General features: G+C 41.4%; 1 protein-coding gene across 1 annotated transcript in view; it reads left to right on the forward strand.

Moving 5' to 3' along the window:
* The first annotated feature begins 18230 nt into the window (after nucleotides 1-18230).
* Nucleotides 18231-21988, forward strand: part of LOC124594602 (E3 ubiquitin-protein ligase TRIM37-like) — a 205488-nt gene continuing 201730 nt past the window's right edge. Inside the window, exon 1 of the mRNA XM_047132978.1 lies at nucleotides 18231-18257. Coding sequence (XP_046988934.1) covers nucleotides 18231-18257 — 27 coding nt within the window. The remainder of the gene's footprint in view (nucleotides 18258-21988) is intronic.

Here is a 21988-nt window from a genome sequence, read left to right on the forward strand (position 1 = left end):
GGGTGTCGCAAGTGCACTCAGAATAAATGATTTTTTATATTTATTACTAGTTGGGGAACTCGGCGTTGCCCGGGTATTCATTTATTCCAGTCTTCTCTTAGTCCATTTCCTCCTACCCGCTCCTGTCCATCTTTTCCTCCCCCCATCTCTGCCCATCACCCTGGCATCACACCCTTCCTCACTACAATGGAAGGTTGGTGATTTTTAGGACTACAGTATTTCTTTCCAATTAGTAAGTATTTATGTATCAAGTCTGGTTGTAATTGATCCAGGGACTTAGGAAGAGATGTTGAACATGTTGACATATATTACACACATATATGTTTGATTTTCTGCTGTTTTACACCATACTACTTAAGAGAGAGTGAAAAATTTTATCTGTCGTATACACCGATGATGCTTGATATTAGGTCCCGAAACACGTTGGCAAAATTATTGGTTCGCTGCAGTGTTTATTCTCGAAACATTATTGGCACGCTGAACAGCACAAATAAGAAACAAATCATACTTTATACTTTAAATGTATTCCAAGCCAACAAAATAAAGGAAGCAATTCCCAGCAGATGTTTTCGAAGACTTTTACGTCATCCCTTCTCGTACACAACCTCACTCCTAGTAGTAGCGTGAAATATTACTTCTGCAGTGTTTTTATATCAATAACGATTCATGTGCCTAACAAATGAAATTGTTCCAGGAGTTCCTGAGTTGTGTTTCAATGTCACCCATTTTCGTTCTCACTCCTATGGAATGTAGATATTTTTTAGCCCCACTGTGCTTATTTCTAGATATTAAGTAACATGTAAGCCCCCTAACCAGTAAAGAGTCGAACTTCCATGTATAAAAAGCCTTCAAACTTCTGATTACTTTCCAAATGATTTAACGTGTTAAGTATTATGACATTAGGCTTGTATCGAGAAAAAGTTTACAAAAGGTTTGAAATTATGTTCAAGGTTCGTTGGAAGACGCTAAGTGGTCTAATTTTCAAACACTGGATGAGTATACTCTGAGTAACTTCCTCTCCATTTTTGCGCAACCTAATTTTTCGCGCATCCCAGTGTTTCTGGCGTCTTATCTCCTGGACTATGGGTCGTACAATATAATTTTGGTGGGACATTCAGTATACAGGGTGCCTCAGTCCTTTTGGGTGAAATTGAAACACGTGATAGTGGGTCCACAACGGATTATAATGGGAGGTTCTGATAAAAGTAGGCCGTGTAAGTATAAAGGAAACGCAGTGAAATTACGGAAACGATGAGGTGAAATTGGCTTAACCATCCAATTGTAATGAAAAATGTAGTGAAAAATACATTTCTGGAAGATGCTGAAAGTGACCCCCAGCAACATCACTACACAGTTGTGCACGTCTAAGCATATTTAGATATACTCGACGTCAACTTCGGATAACGATGGTGGCAACTTCACGGATGTTCTTGTCTTCCAGTTCTTGCATTGTGAGTGAATTTGTTTCATGGACCTCGCTCTTTTACCCACAGGAAAAATCAGATGGTGTTAGATCCGGCAAACGCGGTGGCCATAAATGTTTGCTGACAGTTCGGTTCTCAGTGAAGACATCATGGACTCGATCCAGGGATACCTTAGACGAGTAATGCGTTGCTCCTATCTTCCACTGAGTGAGCATCAAATGTATCAAACATTTCTAGCCATGCAACTGTGTTGTGGGTAGTGTCAAAAAATATCAATCCAATGATGCGTGTTTCTATCACATCGCACCAAACGCCGATTTTTTAATCGTAATGTGGTTGCTAACACATAATGTTAGGGTTGTCCATTGCCCAGTACCTCGTGTTCTGTGACCTCACATGACCAGAAAGATGAAACCATGCTTCGTCCCTCATTGCGTAATGTAAGGGGTCTAACAAACCTTCGTTGATGTTATTCAAAAGCAACGTGCACTGATCTACATGTTTCTGTTATCCCCCCGAAATTGCTGCACAACCGTCACATGATATAGCTTCATACTGAGACTTTTCCAATACTCGCTGACAACTCCTCCTACGTGCGTGCGTCTTTTGGGCCAATTTACTGCGAATGTCTGCAATAACTTATGGTTTGCGAGCGGAAGGATTTCTTTGTTGTTTTGCATTTAGCACAGATCCATAGGTGCGCTAATTTTTGTACGGCCTCTGTATTGCTCTCTTCGCTGGTAGTCCTCCATCCTTGACCCGAAAATTTTAAGAATTTCCTTAACTGAACCTGTTTTCACACATCCTTCTACAATTTCAGTTCTTTCTTCTATTGAGAAAGTCATTTTGGAGACGGTAAAGAGAAACGTCTAGTTTCACTAGTGAAATAAAGTGAAATGCTGACAGAAGAATGCTAACAATTTTTACTGCATAAAACTGCCCATTCTTGTAGCTGTTTACTCTATTTGAGAAGTCGAAATATTGCATTCGCATTCAAAGGGAAGACGGGCTACTTTTAACTGCGCTGCCCTGTGTTAAGATAGAGAACCGATGGTCGTAAATGCACAGTACTGTGTTATGGGGATACACAGCGTAGACCGCATAACAACAACCTAGCTAATAGCAGTTGTCCAAAGTGATTTCAATAGTCGCAACAGTCATGTCTGGAGTGAGGACAATCCTCACGCTATCCACATCGGCGGCAACGAGTCTCTGTTCAATGTATGGGCGTGCACTGCCGAAGTAATGTGGTGCCTCCCCGTTTGACTGACCCACGTTAGCCTATGATCCTGCGAGATGTGCGGGCACAGTTCTTGCAGACCATAACTCGTGGATTGAAAGGGGAGGACCTGTCCCATGGCTAGCGCGATCGCCGGATCTCACACATCTGGACTTTTCCTCTGGGGTTACGTCAAGTCCTCGGGGTATGAAACCCCCATAGAAACGGATGAAGACCTGCTTGCTAGGGTCGAAACTGCCTGTCTCCTGGTACAAAAGACACCAGGGATCTTTGAGAGAGTGCAGCAGAACTTCATGCGTCGTTGCAATGCGTACATTGAGACAGGCAGTCGTCGCTTTGAACAATTACTATGAGGTACGCTGTTGTTATACGGTTACGCTGTGTATGTCCATAACACAACAAATGTGCGTTTCCGACCACTGGTTCCCTGTCTCAACATAATTTGTTGTGGGCCCACTGTCGGGCATGGGTGTGTGTGATGTCCTTAGGTTAGTTAGGGTTAATTAGTTCTAAGTTCTAGGGGACTTATGACCTAAGATGTTGAATCCCATAGTGCTCAGAGCCATTTGAACCATTTGGGCCCACTGTCACTTGTTTCAATTTGAGCCCCCCTGTTACGTGGATATTGTTAGCAAACTGTGTTGCAACTGGAGGTAATAGTAAAGAAGTAATAAATCAGACTGTCATGCATGATGTGGTAGATTTTCACGTATTCCAATGTTCACGACGTGGTACCTCCAAAAGTATGTATCGTATAATGATACAATTTTGCAATTACATTTATTGGTATATGTCGATACTGTGTAAAAAAAATGTTGCGAATAGAGCTAGTTGGAAAGAAGGAATAAATGAAACATCAAGCCTGATGCCGCAGTTCTATTGCATAAACATCGAAAATGTGGTAAGCAATAAACTTTTTTCCTTTCATCATTTTGCAGGGGTTCTCATAGAGAGGTTCATATAGGTTTGAAATAATGAGTAAAGTTTATTGCAAATCGCTAAGGTCTCTCATTCTTGATGAATATAGTCTGGCTATTCGCGACCGGTGAGCCACGCTCCTTTCTCACTCCCCTCCCCCTCCCTCCCCCCGCCCGCTCTTTGAGAGATAGGTTGTTCTTACCACCACAGCGCTTCTTTCCAGACAGCGAGTGATAATGTACCAAGTTTTCAAGTTTGTTTGAAATCGATCCAGTAGTTTAGGAGGAGATGTTGAACATAAAAACATAGTTCACACACACACACACCGAGCGAGGTGGCGCAGTGGTTAGCACACTGGACTCGCATTCGGGAGGACGACGGTTCAATCCCGTCTCCGGCCATCCTGATTTAGGTTTTCCGTGATTTCCCTAAATCGTTTCAGGCGAATGCCGAGATGGTTCCTTTGAAAGGGCACGGCCGAATTCCTTCCCAATCCTTCCCTAACCCGAGCTTGCGCTCCGTCTCTAATGACCTCGTTGTCGACGGGACGTTAAACACTAACCACCACCACCACCACACACACACACATACATACATGTACATCCATTTCTGTAAGATATAAGGATTTACCATTTTCAGTTATTGTTAAAATTCTTCGGACGCTCTAGTAGATTCAAAAAGGATATTCTATTCTCCCACACACATCATTTAAAATGAACATGACAGAAAAAGCTAGATCAAACAAACTGTAACGTTTATTTCTATATCTACATCTACGTGTATACTCCTCAAGCAACTTCACGGTGTGTGACGGAGGGTACTAAGTGCACCACTGTCACTTCACCCTTTTACTGTTCCACTCGCATATGGTTGACGGGAAGAACAATTTTTGGCTCAGTGTGGGCAAGAATCTCTGTAATTTTATCTTCATAGTCTCTTCACGAGATGTATGTAGGAGGAGGCAGTAAATTGGTTGACTCTTCTAGGAACTTACGCTCTCGGAACTTTAACAATAGACTGTACTGTGATGCAGAACGCCTCTCTTGCAGTGTCTGCCACTGGATCTGGCTGATAGCATCACATGCAGTATGGGTTCTTGGTTGCTGATAAAACAAGGAAATTGAACGATGTACAACACAGACCAAATTTACAGTAGTTCCTTTTTAAATTATAATATACAAGTACATAACTGTGTTAGTATAATGCACAGCACGCACAAATACAGTCGTTTGGTGTATTCTCATGAGAAAATGATTTATTTTATTCTTATAGATAAATACATAATATTATTCAATATGTTATTATGAAACATGAAACGAGCATCAGGAAACTATGGTACACCATAGAAGAGCTTAATGTTGTAACAGGGAGGGAGATGGACTTCTAAACCAAACTTTTATCTGTATATTAAGATAAGGATAAAAGCTAATTACAGTTGCTCATTGGACTATTAACAAATTCCCGCATACGTCACAATCATTTAGTCTGAGGGGATGATACACAGGCCAAACATACATTTAAATGTTGATGGAAAAATTTAATCATCAATAAAATGTTTTAAACGTCATAGTAGCAAAATTGAAAAAAGTAATGAAAATCTTAAAAATTGTGCTACAAAAACTGAAAGCCTTACAAGAACGCTTAACGTAAATTCTGAGAGAACTGATAAGCATTCTAATGCAAATTACATGAAGACTGAGCAGTTGTTAAATTTAAGATTCAAGATCATTTGGAAGACAATAAATATAGTGGCTGCAAGGACTGTGGCACTCAAACAAGATGTGAAAAAACTTGGTCCTGAAAATTTTTGCAGAAGTATCACGAATATCAATGCTAGAGAACAAAGCACCTGCAAAAGTATCCTGGATATTAATGTCTGAGAAGCAACCATGAGCAGAAATATCAGGGATATAAATGCGCAAGAATAAAGCATCGGTAAAAGTATCATGGACGTAAATTCTAAAGAAGAAAGCATTAACAACAGAGTTAAGGATACAAATGCTCAAGAAAAAAGCATTGAAAATATATCAGGGATATGAAAGCTGAGCACGCGGGCAATCTTAGGCCCATTTGGATGTTAATTGATAGGACAACTGTAAATGTTGGTGAGACTGGAAAAACATCCCCTACAACAAATCCAGGAGTATATAAATTGTGTACCATCTCAAAGAATGTTTAGTATGCAACAGCATGTTGATGAAACGTGAAGTTATCGAGACATGGAAGGCTATTCGACAGAAATTAGTACGGCTAAGATTAGGACAGTTGCGACAAGATCATTCTCTCACAGAAACATTTAAACCTTAAAGTGGTACTCCCAAATGACTCTTTCAAACAATGAAGCAGCCAGATGTAGGTGAAGAAGAAGAAGGTATACCATTACCAATTGCGTTAACCATCACGGAGATACTGAGATCGATGGAACATATGGAATCAGCAGGGGAACAACTGTATATACTGGCTATGCAACCTATAAATTTAACCAAGGCAGCAAACAGACAATATGAAAGAATGCCAGGTTTAGTGTATCTTATATTCTTAAAAACTTCAAACTTCAATAAGTATTTATCAGAAGAGATACAAACATATGCTGAATTGCTACGTATGCCTAACATACATGGAAGAAACAACACCCAAAATGGACAAATAAAAGGCCTGCAGATTAGGAAGTACATAAATACTGTCAAAGCCTTGTTAGGTGGTAAACATAACACTGCCGCAGGTATTGATATTCAGCTTAGAAAAATAAACAAGCGGTCTCAGCGGTATACATGTTATGACAATCTCAGTGAAATAATGGAATGGTTACAACTGCTCACAGCATCAGCTGTTGACAGGAACACAGCTCAAATGAGTTAAATAATATAAATCATTTCAGAGCTTCTAGAGAGATGCATTATTGAATACCTATGGCGATAGTATTTCAAGAATTTCATAAATGGACACACAAAACATTACAGCATAGAAGTGTTATAATATGAGGTTTGCATGACTTATGGCGGGGAGTTCTTGTAGATATGAAGCAATATTCCAGATCAAATGAAAGTTTCACATATATATTAATGATCACTGGTACATCTTCAAAATTTGCTTGGGCCCTACCTGTGAAAACAAAGACGGAAAAGAAAGTTGCATGAGTGACAGAGAAATTGCTGCGGACAGGAATGACTTGTGTCCCGCAAATCATCAAACTGACCACGGTGGAGATTTTTATAATAGATATTCCAAAACTGTACTGGAGTGGAATGTAGAACATCACTACTCACCATCCACCCACATGAAAGCAAGTATCAGGGAACATTTAAACAGAACGATAAAGCCCCATATAATAATAATAATAATAATCATCATCATCATCTATGAACAGTTTCCAGCCCCAGGCTGGAACACTAGCAGATTTGTGCATCGTGCTACATTTACCCATCCGAGCCCGGCTGTGGCCAACCGCTCCGTCCTGTTGCCCACACCGCGGGCAGTCGAGCCCAAGTGTACCAACAACGGAGTACACCAGCCAGGGTGCCTATTCTGTATCTTTCCGCCATTGAGCCGATCGTTTCGGTACTCAAGAGCACCGAACGGTCTAGTACTCGATATAGAGTCCCTGCGTTATTCAGTATGCATTTCGGTAGCGATACCATTCGGGTCTAGAGAACCGAAGTGCTGTTGTCGGTTCGTGTTGCGCAAGTTAATCAAAAGCAAGCGGCCACAGATCCGCGCATGCGCACTGCAGCGCGCACAGTGCCACGAACACAAAGCGGCTAGCAGACGACACAGGCGCGCTATTCTTCCAAGTACCGAAAACTGCGTTTACGTTGCCATAACGCATGACGCCGCATTCCATCGAGCTGACGTGTCCGCCTTCATCGCCCTTGCCTCCTCCTTAACAGTATCAGGCGCAGTATATCCATTTCCATGATTCTCAGCTGAAATGCATAAAAATTTTTAAAGTTTCTCTGACCGCATGTCAGAAAACACACAGAAATCACGAAATCATTACTGAGGAAGTGCGCTCTTTCATGTAAGTAATAACGGATATTGCAGAAAAATCTTAACTTACACGAATAACAATGTCTCAGAACGTGTTGCATATATGAAAAGGAGAAAAAAATTATGCTCAATTCTTCTAGTATTGTGTACAGGACCGTAGGCTGACTTCGTTGCCAAACGGTGCTGTGTAAGTCATAAACGCGTGATAGTTTGGAAGGTTTCCAATATCATGCTTCACATAATTGCTTTCCATTGTTACTTGAAAGTTGTAAACACAGTTCTATAATTACTAACTAACCCATTTGTGGGAAAAAGTACACAAAGGCACTAGTAACGTCAGTTCACACTCATGTAATATGCATAAAAACATAAAAATAACACGTATTTTGAGAGAATATTGACCGAAAACTTTTTTTTTGGGGGGGGGGGCTGCAATCATTCACAGTAACAACCTAACCTAACCATATTTCTAACAAAGGAAAATAGTCTATTATGAACTCACTTTCCAACCGGATGGTCCTCTGGTGATTCTTTAGTAACCCAATCACTAAATCCAAAGCCAAAACCGCTAATATGTTTAAAATAACAAATTATAGATGTATGTAAACCACAGCTCACTGATCGACAGGGCCAGACCGAAATCCAAAACCTCTCGATACAATTGTCATATAATCGGTGGGAGGACCGTTCGGTAACGAGTCTCAGAAGCTTAATGAATAGGATATTTCGATAAAGAACCGAAAATGACTCCACTACCGAGACTAACCTACTACACCGGTCAGTATGAACGGTACAGAATAGGGCCCCAGGATGCGCCGTCAAGGCCCGCGGCTCGTTCCGGTACCCGGCCGGGCCCGGGTGTCAAGACGGCTCGGTGCAACTGGGGAACAGACAGTGTGGGGAAGGTGGGATTGACCGGCCACACACGTGCGGAATTGCTTTCTGACTCATCTGCACTCCTTTGAGAATCGTGAGGATTTGTTGTGCTAGGAACAGGGGGTTCTGGATCCTTTATAGAGGAAAATAACACTTAATGTAAACTGATGGATGTGCCACAAAAAAGTACTTCCTATGATGTGGAAGTAATTGAATTCAAATCAAATGGTTCAATAGCCCTAATGTATCTATAATGCTTTACATTGCACCTGTTCCACATCAAAATGGCTAATGCAGCTTTCGCAGAATGGGTAGGTCTAGTATGCAACATTAACGTATTTTACATTTTTCTGTTAATCTAAAAGTTTTCATTACGGAACTGAGTGGCTCAAGCCTTGCTCGGAATTCGTTGAGGATGATCCACCTGCTTTGCATTTGACGTAACTTTGGAATCAGGAAACACGGAAAGTAAAGTCAGTTTCAAATTACTTTCACTGTGAAGCTTGTTTCTGGATTTATTTTTTGTATACATGTAAGGAGGAAAAGCCTTTTCGCACAGATATGTGGCCGAGACAAATGGCTCTGAGCACTATGGGCCGGCCGCGGTGGTCTAGCGGTTCAGGCGCTCAGTCCGGAACCGCGCGACTTCTACGGTCGCAGGTTCGAATCCTGCCTCGGGCATGGATGTGTGTGATGTCCTTAGGTTAGTTAGGTTTAAGTAGTTCTAAGTTCTAGGGGACTGATGACCACAGATGTTAAGTCCCATACTGCTCAGAGCCATTTGAACCATTTTCTGAGCACTATGGGACTTAACTTCTAAGGTCATCAGTCTCCTAGGACTTAGAACTACTTAAACCTAACTAACCTAAGGACGTCACACACATCCATGCCCGAGGCAGGATTCGAATCTGCGACCGTAGCGGTCGCGCGGCTGCAGACTGTAGCGCCTAGAACCGCTCGGCCACCCCGGCCGGCTGTGGACGAGACAGAAAATAAACTTGTTACGTCCTTATCTGATAATATTAACGAAAAATTTATCGGTGGCAAAGATTTATTATCTGTAACTTACTCACTGGAAATTTCAAGTAGCTGCTCGTTTCAATTTACACTTCATGTGGATCCCAAAATTATTGTCTTTCGCAAAGAGCTGTGAATCCAGCTGTTATTATTATATGTAGTAGGTAAATAGTGTTTCAGTTTTTTCCAAATCCCTTCAAATGTTCTTCAATTTTATGCTTGGCATTTTCGCCCGAAATAAGGTGAATTTCTAGAAGAAATCCTGAAGGTTATCGAAGACTCAATTTGATTTGAATTCAGACAGATTGCCAAACTACAAGGCTTTTAATGAGCGATTCGATATTGTCTTGCACATTACACAGGTTTGTGTTTGGTGCATGAAGCAATAAATTTCAGCTGCTGACGTTTAACGAAATTTCTGTCAGACAAGGTACAGTCGGAACTCCGACTTTTTCGGCTGGTCCCGGCGGAGGTTCGAGTCCTCCCTCGGGCATGGGTGTGTGTGTGTTTGTCCTTAGGATAATTTAGATTAAGTAGTGTGTAAGCTTAGGGACTGATGACCTTAGCAGTTAAGTCCCATAAGATTCCACACACATTTGAACATTTTTGAACTCCGACTTTGCCTGGGGAAAAGTGTAACAGCTGAGAGAAAGATAAACGTCATAGAATATGAGAACAGTTCTGTTGCGATATAATCGTCTTGCATCCGTGTTAGTCAATAAAACCTTTTAAATACTTAGGTTAGTATTACAAAAATTCGGGAATTAATAGGATAACCATTAAGAAAATTAATTGTTTTCAGTGCATTGTGAGATACAGAGGGTTTTGACAGGCACCTAACAATAAGTTGAGTTAACAATTACAAGCGATAGTGGAAATTTAAGTAACCATCTCGCTGCCGATGTTACAGCCGTGAGTTACGTTAATATAAGACCAGAGGTGAAGTACTGTATCGGTAAATACTGTGCGAAGTGAAAAACTGCTTGCAAACGAGCCACACAGATTTCGTTTCGCCCGAGCGCACCAGGGGTCCGCCTCGGCACAGCTCGGCCCGGCGGGCCATGGGCGGCTCGACCGGCTGAACGGGCGGCGCGAGACGAGGCCCGCGCAGCAGTCGTGGCTGCCGTCCCCGGTGGGCCGCTCGCGCTCGGTGCTCGCCTCTGATATCTAGTTCTGCTTCCCAACCGTCTTTCTGTGTTCACTCTTTTCCAGTCCTCGACGCTTTTTCAACACACTTCACCACACCTTTCACCCATCTGACCCTTGGTCATCCTCTCGGTCGTTTCCTTCACGTCCCCATTTCGTGTATCTTTTTGGGGATTCCCTTGTTTTTCATTCTCTTGAAGTGCCCATACCATCTTAGCTTTGATACTTCTATCTTGCTCTGCAAGGGCCCTTCTTTTATTACTTGCCTTACCCTTTTATTTCTCAGCCATCTTAGGTCTGATGTTTCTATCCTGCTCTTCAAGGGTTCCTCTTTCATTACTTCCCTTACCCTTTTATTCCCCACCCTGTCTCTCCTTGTTGCTCCTATCCTACTTCTGAGAAACTCCATTTCACATGTCTGTAATTTGTTTGCATCTCTTTTCTTTATCACCCATGTTCCAGATGCACAGTTGATTTCTATATATCACTTCTTTGCTGTTTCGCGGAATGTCTTTGATCCAAACTACATTCCCGACGCTTCACGTGAATGCCTGTGCCTCTCTGCCGCATTCACTGATCTCTTTCTCATTTGTTCCTGATCTCTTTCTCATTTGTCCCATTTTGCTCTCTCACACTTCCCAAATACTTGAAACTTTCCACCTTCTTCAATTGCTCACCTGTAATCCTTGGTCTGCTAGCTGGTCTTTCTTTCTGTTTGTAATCAGGATCTCTCATGAGTTTATATTTAATTTCATCCCTCACTGTTTCACAGTTTCATCTCAAGAATCCAGCTGTTCCTAAATCTCCTTCTCCCAGTTGCCCCAGATCATCACGTCATCCGCAAACACCATTGCTTTCATGTTATTTCTCCAGTTTCTTCTGACACCTTAGTCATTATCTCATCCAAGACCACTATGAACAGGAGAGGTGACAGTGCACTGCCCTGTTTTACACCATTTGTTTTCTAGAAACAATCTGTCCTTTCATTTCCCGCTGTCAAACAACTCACACTTCCACATTTTCCCCTACTCTGCTTGTTGTTACTTTTTTGTCCTTTCTTCTCTAGTGCTTCCAAAACCTTTCTTCTACAGACGCTATCAAATGCCTTTTCTATATCGAGAAAAGCCATCACGAGGTCTTCCCCACACTCATTGTTCAGATTCCGCTGTCCAGGATCATTTCATATACCTTGGCACAGTGTGGTGCAAGTGTGACTCTCCTGTAGTCTCTACAATCCTTCCTACTCCGTCTCTTCAATACAAGGATAGTTAATGCCCTCTTCGAATCTTCTGGAGTCTTCTTCTCATTCCACACCAACCTCATCACACGATACAGTCACTGTTTGCCAACCTCATTTGCTGCTTTCACCATTTCGATATTTATTCATCTATACCATGTGCCTCTCCTCCTTTCATCTTGTCCTGTGTCAATCCCATTTCTTTCCATGTCAGGCCCTTCTCCCTGCCACCCCCCCCCCCCCCCCAGGGTTTACTTATACCTCCCTTAGTCTATTATCTCCAAGTCTAAGTCTGTTCGGATTTATCAGATGTTCGAAGTTCCTCTTCCACACTACCCTGAGTGTCTCTTTGTTATGAACTTCATTTCCATTTCTATCTGTCATTATTTCTTCCTCTCTCAAATAACCCCTCTTCCTTTTGGCCATTCCATATAGTAATTTCTTGCTGTCTCTGCTATTTTGCTCCATCATCTTTGTCCATTCTTCCATCCACTTTCTTCTCTCCTCAATGACTGTCTTATTTGCCTCTTTCTTCTTATTCTTATAATCCTCTCTTGCTAATTTGGTCCTTTCTCGGATCCATAGTCTGAAGGCCTTGTTCTTCCTTCCCACAGACTTTTTCACTCTTTCATTCCACCATGGTGTCTCCGTTTTCTATCACTTGTCCCTCCCCATGCAGTTACTGCAGTTTCTGCCATAGCACTTTTAAATTGTCCTCATTCCTCTTCTCTTGTTCTTGGTTTATCCTTTGGCAACCTTTCCCTTGTAATATCTTGATGTTCTTCCTTGATTTACTTTTATTTTATTTCCCATACTTTGATTTTTCTTTCTTAATTCTCTGCCTTCTTCCATCCTTCATGATTGCCATGTTCACCGCTAGTAGCCGGTGGTCTATCCAATGCCTCAGATGGTAGTGCCTTTTATCTGTTACAGTCCTCTTCGTTTCCCAATCATAGAGCATGTAATCCACCAAAAATTTCTGCGCTATATTCTTGCTTTACCCCGTTACTTTGTTGTTCTCTTTCTTCCAGTAAACCATATGTCTTGCAGAATTCTAGCAATCTCTTTCCTTCTTCACTTCTACTCCCCCATCTTTCTACTCCCAGTACATTTTTATATCCTTGTCTTTCATTCCATACATGTGCATTCACGTCTCCCGTGACTGTTATTCTTTGTTCATTCAATTGCTTTTGTAGTTCTTCCTGTTCTTTTGAGATGTACAGCCCACTTGAGGGGCATATACCAAAACCATCTCAATTCTTTTTCCCTTTCTCGTTATTCTGGTATTCCTTATCCTGTCGCTCATCTTCTGTACCTCTTCTTTTAGACCATTCCTCATAACAAATCCCACTGTCTTTTGTATTCCTTCTTCATTTTCACTTCTCTACAATTTGTAACATACCCTCAGTTCCCTGCTGCCTTTTCCTTTCTCTCTTGTCTCTCTCATTCTAAAAATATCTAGCTTTCTCCTTTACATCAGATCCATTATCTCCTCTACCTTCATTGCCAGTGTTCCCATGTTCAAAGTTCCAATTTGAAGTCAATTTGCCTTGCCAGATCGTTGTCTTTTACATCCATCCTTTCCGAGGCTAGTTTACTTGTTGAAAGCTGGTTTTTGATACATTGTTGGCGAACTATGCCTATCACAGCTTCACCAGAGAACCGTTAGCCGCCACTTTTCGGAGTTCCTACAGGGCCTTTGCAGCTACCGTGCTGGTCCTGGGGCACTCGAAGACACCACTGTACTTCACGCCTGTAGGCCGTTCCCTGTCTTTGCAGCGTCGCCTGCCTCCCACGACTTTGGGTTGGTCTTCTGAGCAGATCACATAAACTGATAGGTATTTTTGCATAAATAATTGGCCCGTTAACCAAACTGTACAGCAAACAATAAAAATGAAATTAATTCTTGTTTATGATAATGAGCTCCTAAATATAGCATACAATCGTATTATTATGTTGCATCCATGCAAGCAGAAATTTAATGTAGGTGATTTAGTACATATTCCAAAACGCAAGACTGCATTCGAGAAATTATACCTACTGAACTGGTCAATGGAGTAATTTACGGTTTCTTGCATATTAAAGTATGGCAGCAGTAGAGAAATAGCTTGTAGCTTTTACACAGAAAATTACAGAGTAGCAGTGAACCAGACTTGTTTCTCATAGAGTGTGTCATGAGGCAGTGGGGGAATAAGTGTTGGTTTAATGGCTTGGCATCTCCTGATCACGCAACACCTGGGAGTATGTTAAAGATATGGTATATAATAACGCACACAAACCCTCCATCCATGCAGTAGCATAACATGTTTGGCAGGACGCACGTTGTGCACGGCAGTGGTGGTATTCTCGACAAGCTACTTGTGCAATTACACATCTCCTCAAATAATTGTTGTAGGCCAGGGACAAAGCTGGAAAAGTGGCTAGCACTTGGCGACAAGGGAATTAATCAGTTGAACAAAGCTTGCGAAGAACATAATATTGCATATGCTGCAAATAGATGTTTTTAGACCATCGCGTTTAAGACTGAATTGTAGCTCACACAACCAAGAAAATAGTTTAAGAAGGGACACTGATACTGTACAACTTATTGCAGCATTTGCAATGCACACCACATTTAAATTATATACTTATATGGATATGGTATCTGTTCTTTTGGACATGTCCGAAAGAACACCATATCCATATAAGTATATAGTTCTGGCAATACCGTCCATGACCTTCCTCTTCAGTGCGGATGCACACGTATTACCCGAACTTTCACGGGAGTTGGTAAGAACGTCTTCCACGAGTAATGAGTGTGTCGGGTAGGGACACTACGAATGTAGTGTGTGGTGAGATTCTGAGTCTCGCGGGAAGCGTGCGTGAGATAGTCCCTGCAGTCGCACTATCCTTTGTGTCCTCGGTGGCTCAGATGGATAGAGCGTCTGCTATGTAAACAGGTGATCCCGGGTTTGAGTCCCAGTCAGGGAACACATTTTCAGCTGTCCCCGTTGATATATATCAACGCCCGTCAGCAACCCGAAGGTTTTAATATAATTCTAATTACATTTAAATTAGGTGATGGGAAAATTTCTGACAAGTTATGAGTGTCATTCATCAATCACTTGAGAAGAAAATCCAAGGTTGTTTAAAAAAATAACATACAATCATCAGTATCTACAGGTAAAAGCGTCCTGAAACAGAAAAAGGAAGACCAATTAAAGCATTTTAGGTTCTGCCCTTACGTAAGACTCAGGTCAAATTATCCCATTCCTAATTTGTGCACTACTGGCACTTTCGGCTATTGCATCATTAGCAAGAGGTGCAGCGCCCGTCGCCTGAACAGTGAAAAGTACAAAAAATGCCCAAGAATGGTTCCACAAGGAGAAAAATTACAATAGGATTATTGATCCTGTTGCTATTAGAAGACGACTACATTTAAAAACACACAGGAAAAGGCTTGGACTTATTATTAAAAAAAAGCTGATAGTTATACCACTCAACATAACACTTCCAAATAGTGATCTTCAATTTCACATTCGAAGATTTTATGAAGTGCGTATACAGAATACAATGCCTACGACTATGTGGAAATCTAGAGAATTGGGATTGTAAGTTTAGATTTCGCTGGAAGACCTGGAACTCTTTGGGTTGCACATGTTTAAAAAAAAAAAAACAGAATAGCATCTACAACTTCGATTCATTTGGTGACTTACACCTGCCTGAAAAATTGCAGCGTTACTTTACCAACAACCGAGTATTCTGCAACTATCGACATTACCAAGACTTCGATACATATCTATGTGGACATTTATGCCTCATGTTCCTGCTTACGACTGCAAAGAAGAAGAAATAAAAGCAACCACCACACACACTACTGCATCAGTTGCGATTTAGATGTGATGTTACACACACTAACTATAAAAGAACGATCATCAATTCTACACATGAATTGCTTTCCACCAATTGATTTAAACAAGGGGAATGGAATATTGCATTGATTAACCCTAGGACTCACGCTGCTAAAATTTCCCTAGTACTCCATCTGGGGTCATACATGACCCCAATCAATATATAATTGACTGTGTGTACTAATCATTCAGAGAACAACGTACTGTCGTTTAATACTGTTTGTTTACATTTTATTTATTATTTAGACACATTTCACAGCTTTTTAACAGGTATGTACATAGCAGAATTAAATTACATATGGCAGAGTAATTACATATCAGAAGTTACAATATTACTCTAAGTCATGATTTGTTTCACTCATAAATGTTTCACAATGGCTTCAAATTTACAGAAAATGTGATGAACAACTCAACAGGAAACATAATTCTAACCGGAATCCGTACCATAGTCATCTGCACATATTTTGCAAGTAGTAACTATTTCAGAATGTTCCTTGCAAACAAATTTGTTACACTTTTTGCATGTTGAACTGTATTTTGTGTCCTTTGATCGGGGGCAAATGGAGCATCTGCCTCGCTTTCTCTTCTGACTGTCGGGTATTACGTCTGGATGTCCGTTGCCTAACAGATCATCAAATCCACACCGTTTCATACTGCTAATAATATCCTTGTTCCTTGCTTGTGGTAAACTCAAACGACGTTCCACTTGGGGCTTTGCCATTTCTTTGGCTAACTGCATTAGAAAAAGACGTCTCGCTGTTTTTTCAACAGCAACACAGAAGAGTCTGTAGGTGTTGAGTGCAGCTAGATCGACAAGATCATAAAATACAGAATAGTAAGAGCTCATTTGATCTAGCGTATCAACACCTGATTTTGTTGAGTTGTAATACAACACTGCTTCTGGTTTTCGTTTCAAGTTGTTTTCTTTGGGCACTTCAAGTGATTGATGTTGCGTTGACAGGAGTAGCACAGCCTTATTTCTTTTTGGAACATACGAAACTAATAGGGTTTTACCACTTTATGCAAATCTGGTAGTGCATTCTTCCCTAGTTTTCGAAGGCAAAAACTCTTTTGGGACTTCTTTTCTTGTAGAGCGTAGAGTACCTACAAGTGTCAACTTCATTTGCAACAATTCTTGGCCAAAGTCATAGCTCGTGAAAAAATTGTCAGTGGTAATATTCCTACCACTGCCAGCCAACTGACGCACTAAATCTAAGACCACTCTCTTGCATTGATTCACTTCTCTCACATCACCACTCCTTCCAGTGGACATTTGAAGATTTGTCAGATAACCATGTTCACAGTGTACTGCGCACCATATCTTGATGCCATACTTTCCTGGCTTTGAAGTAATGTAGACCTTGAAACTGCACCGACCTCTGTATACGCAAAGATGTTCATCAACAGTAATGTTGCTGGAAGGTATAAATGATGTTTGGCATTGCACGGCAAACAAAGCAAATATTTCCTGTACAGCTTCACCCTTATTTACAGTCCTCTCTTTCCTTTCAAGTCTTGTGATGCGGTCGTCAAAACGAAGTGAACGCAGAATGTCCTGATATCGCCTCCTCGACATAGTAGCACGGAACAGAGCAGTGCCATATTCAGAGTCCCAAAAATTCGTCAATAGGTTTCCCCCGGCTCTTCTGTACGACATACAGAATCAACAAGCCTAAAAATGAAGGAAGCTCGCATCTGTCTGTATCACGCCAGTCAACTAATTTTCCCGACACTTTCAATTCATTTCCTCGTTGATTTGTGAACTGAACTATTATATCCAGCAATTCATTAGTAATAAACTGTCTGAAACAGTCAACAGCTGAGCTAACACTAACTGTACTAGGAATACCTGCTGAAAATCGTTGTATGTTGCGGTTTGGAAATCTGCGAATTGATGGTTCTTTTGTACTCCATGCAATATCCCGACCCCTGCTTACCAGTACTGCACTTTCATCTTCTCCACTGTCATCATTTTCACCAAGAATATCATTTTCTTCTAATTCATGTAAACAAATTTCATCACTTTGGTCTACTTGTGTCTCTGTTCCATCATCTTCGGCGTCACTACCTTCTGAATCACTACTGCTACGAAATAAGTCTTCCATAGCTTGTTCTACACGATAGCCAGGAGCAAAACGTATTCCATCCATGCTGAAATGACACTGCAACTACACACGTACAACGAACGTACAAACGAACTTCCAGTTTGAGGTTAGTTCTGAGTAACACCTGAATAACACCTGAATTCAGTGTTACTAACTCAAAATACCTAAGAAAGAGATTGATAGTTGATAATCTATACATTCTATGAATATTACATATAATCTATCTGGGGTCATAATTGAGCCCAACAGTAGTTTTTGTTAATTATTGATTTAAATGTTGCGTCAAGCTCTCTAAAAATTTTTGTGAGAGAACTACAATACTGTGTGGTAAAAGTCATAAAATTCTGGATTTTTATAAGAAATATAAATATTATTTTATCCATAGTAAAGATGATTGGGGTCACCTATGACCCCAGAGTGAGTCCTAGGGTTAAACTGGAAACATACGTTGCGGAAATATCCCCTTTCTCATACGATGTTGATGATTTACATGCGATTATAAAAAAACTATAAATGGATTTGAGTTATTTGCTAAAGTCAATACATGTTTTCATATCAGGAAAACGCTGCTGGAAAAAAGCTGCTTTACCCAGGTCAATAAACAGGATGTTTCTAAAATGAACGTAAAAAAATGAGAGGACTGGTAGAGTGGGTCGCAACAAGCAACTTTCACATAGTAACCTATGCACACATGATTATAATTCGTCGCTAGGCGTCATTTAACAGCGTCATGCACCGCTGGAAAGGCAGGCATACAACTTGCCATCCCAGGTGACATGGTAACAGGTCTACAGGGCAGCGTTTTCAATTTATTTGACATTTAGTTACAAGAAAGATAGGACTGGCATTTCATTACCTTTATGTACAAACAATTACAAAAACTGCTCGAAATTTTGCCCTCCTGCTTGAATGCATGCTATGTAATATGTTGTTGTTGTTGTGGTCTTCAGTCCTGAGACTGGTTTGATGCAGCTCTCCATGCTACTCTATCCTGTGCAAGCTTTTTCATCTCCCAGTACCTACTGCAACCTACATCCTTCTGAATCTGCTTAGTGTATTCATCTCTTGGTCTCCCTCTACGATTTTTACCCTCCACGCTGCCCTCCAATACTAAATTGGTGATCCCTTGATGCCTCAGAACATGTCCTACCAACCGATCCCTTCTTCTGGTCAAGTTGTGCCACAAACTTCTCTTCTCCCCAATCCTATTCAATACTTCCTCATTAGTTATGTGATCTACCCATCTAATCTTTAGCATTCTTCTGTAGCACCACATTTCGAAAGCTTCTATTCTCTTCTTGTCCAAACTATTTATCGTCCATGTTTCACTTCCATACATGGCTACACTCCATACGAATACTTTCAGAAATGACTTCCTGACACTTAAATCAATACTGGATGTTAACAAATTTCTCTTCTTCAGAAACGCTTTCCTTGCCATTGCCAGCCTACATTTTATATCCTCTCTACTTCGACCGTCATCAGTTATTTTGCTCCCCAAATAGCAAAACTCCTTTACTACTTTAAGTGTCTCATTTCCTAATCTAATTCCCTCAGCATCACCCGACTTAATTAGACTACATTCCATTATCCTTGTTTTGCTTTTGTTGATGTTCATCTTATATCCTCCTTTCAAGACACTGTCCATTCCATTCAACTGCTCTTCCAAGTCCTTTGCTGTCTCTGACAGAATTACAATGTCATCAGCGAACCTCAAAGTTTTTATTTCTTCTCCATGAATTTTAATACCTACTCCGAATTTTTCTTTTGTTTCCTTTACTGCTTGCTCAATATACAGATTGAACAACATCGGGGAGAGGCTACAACCCTGTCTCACTCCCTTCCCAACCACTGCTTCCCTTTCATGTCCCTCGACTCTTATAACTGCCATCTGGTTTCTGTACAAATTGTAAATAGCCTTTCGCTCCCTGTATTTTACCCCTGCCACCTTTAGAATTTGAAAGAGAGTATTCCAGTCAACGTTGTCAAAAGCTTTCTCTAAATCTACAAATGCTAGAAACGTAGGTTTGCCTTTCCTTAATCTTTCTTCTAAGATAAGTCGTAAGGTCAGTATTGCCTCACGTGTTCCAGTGTTTCTACGGAATCCAAACTGATCTTCCCCGAGGTTGGCTTCTACTAGTTTTTCCATTCGTCTGTAAAGAATTCGTGTTAGTATTTTGCAGCTGTGACTTATTAAGCTGATAGTTCGGTAATTTTCACATCTGTCAACACCTGCTTTCTTTGGGATTGGAATTATTATATTCTTCTTGAAGTCTGAGGGTATTTCGCCTGTTTCATACATCTTGCTCACCAGATGGTAGAGTTTTGTCAGGACTGGCTCTCCCACGGCCGTCAGTAGTTCCAATGGAATATTGTCTACTCCGGGGGCCTTGTTTCGACTCACGTCTTTCAGTGCTCTGTCAAACTCTTCACGCAGTATCATATCTCCCATTTCATCTTCATCTACATCCTCTTCCATTTCCATAATATTGTCCTCAAGTACATCGCCCTTGTATAGACCCTCTATATACTCCTTCCACCTTTCTGCTTTCCCTTCTTTGCTTAGAACTAGGTTTCCATCTGAGCTCTTGATATTCATACAAGTCGTTCTCTTATCTCCAAAGGTCTCTTTAATTTTCCTGTAGGCGGTATCTATCCTACCCCTAGTGAGATAGGCCTCTACATCCTTACATTTGTCCTCTAGCCATCCCTGCTTAGCCATTTTGCACTTCCCTATGTAATATAGCCTGAGTGATTGTTGCAGGCTTTCAAGTACACCTGGCAAAGTGGGGATTGCCTCAGACGTTGCCATAATTTGCGCAATCAGCTCTTCACCCGCCTCGATACGTGGTTCATAAAAAACTGTTTGAGGTATCCCCAGACAAAAAACTCAAGTTGGGACAACGTGCAGGCCATGCCACCGGTGCACTGCAACCTATCCAGTTCTCACCAAATGTCCCATCCAGAAGTTTTTGTACTGCATGAGTGAAGGGCGCACCATCATGTTGGTGTCACATGCGTTGTCGTTGTTGAGTGGGACATGTTCCAACAACTCTGGTAGTGTTCCCCATGCCCACACATGTTGATTGTGGCTGTTTAACACATCTTCCCTTGTAAAGGGTGCTCATCTGTATAAGGAACAAAGCGTGAGAATTCAGATTGAATGCCACACTTCTGCATAAAACACTGGCAGAAGTCAATGCACTGTGGAAAATCTTCTGGATCAAGAAGTTGAACTCTCTGTAGGCGGTAAGGGTACAAATCGCCTTCATTCCACACATATCAGACAGTGGAATGGCTTACACCCATTTCTCAAACAAAACTCCACAAGCTTGTTGAGGACATGTTTGGCCGCAGAGCCAAAATCTCCTCTTCAACACACTGTGTGCTGTCAACCACATCTGTCCGTCTTTTGCACCTGTATAACAAAGTGAATGCATCGGGTTTCAGTGTAGGCCTTAAATGCACGTACACCATTATGGTACCTTGTCAGTGGGCAGCTCAATTCAGAAGCACCTATCTCTCTTAGGGATCTGTAGATGGCGATGAATGTGCATGGGTCTGGCACTTGGCCATTTGGAAACTGCTCAATGTGAGAGCATTTCCATCTGCTGCCTCACAGCCATAGCGCATGTTTGCCTTTCCTCCCACAAGAAGCACTCTATTTCCCATCCGCTCCACACAGTACCAAACGCAAGAGTGTCCTCTTTTGTTGACATACTGGCGCATGGCAAACCAGACTCTGCAGTGTGCGCAGGTGCCGCCCTTCGTGCGATATATATTGTATCAAACAGGCATTTTCACTGCCAAACACAACGCATTCATACCCCGCAAATGCCGGAAAAAACTCCTTGGTATTGTCCCTCCCCCCCCCTTCCCCCACCCCCCCTCCGTCCCGGAATATTTTCGACTCGAATGGCGGGTTGTATGCCTACCTTGCAGCACCTGATGGTGGTAAATGATGAATAGTGCTGAATGTTGCGGAATGTGATGTGGACAAGCGTTGCTACGTGACAGTTGCTTATTATGACCCACTCTACCAGCCTTCTCGTTTTTATACCTTAATTTCAGAAACACCCTGTATAATACCTCTTTTCTTAATATCGGTTTGTAAAATTGAGGAAAATAACTGTATTAGTCAGATTTGA

This window comes from Schistocerca americana, chromosome 1 (genome assembly GCF_021461395.2).
Source record: "Schistocerca americana isolate TAMUIC-IGC-003095 chromosome 1, iqSchAmer2.1, whole genome shotgun sequence".
Lineage (NCBI taxonomy): Eukaryota > Metazoa > Arthropoda > Insecta > Orthoptera > Acrididae > Schistocerca > Schistocerca americana.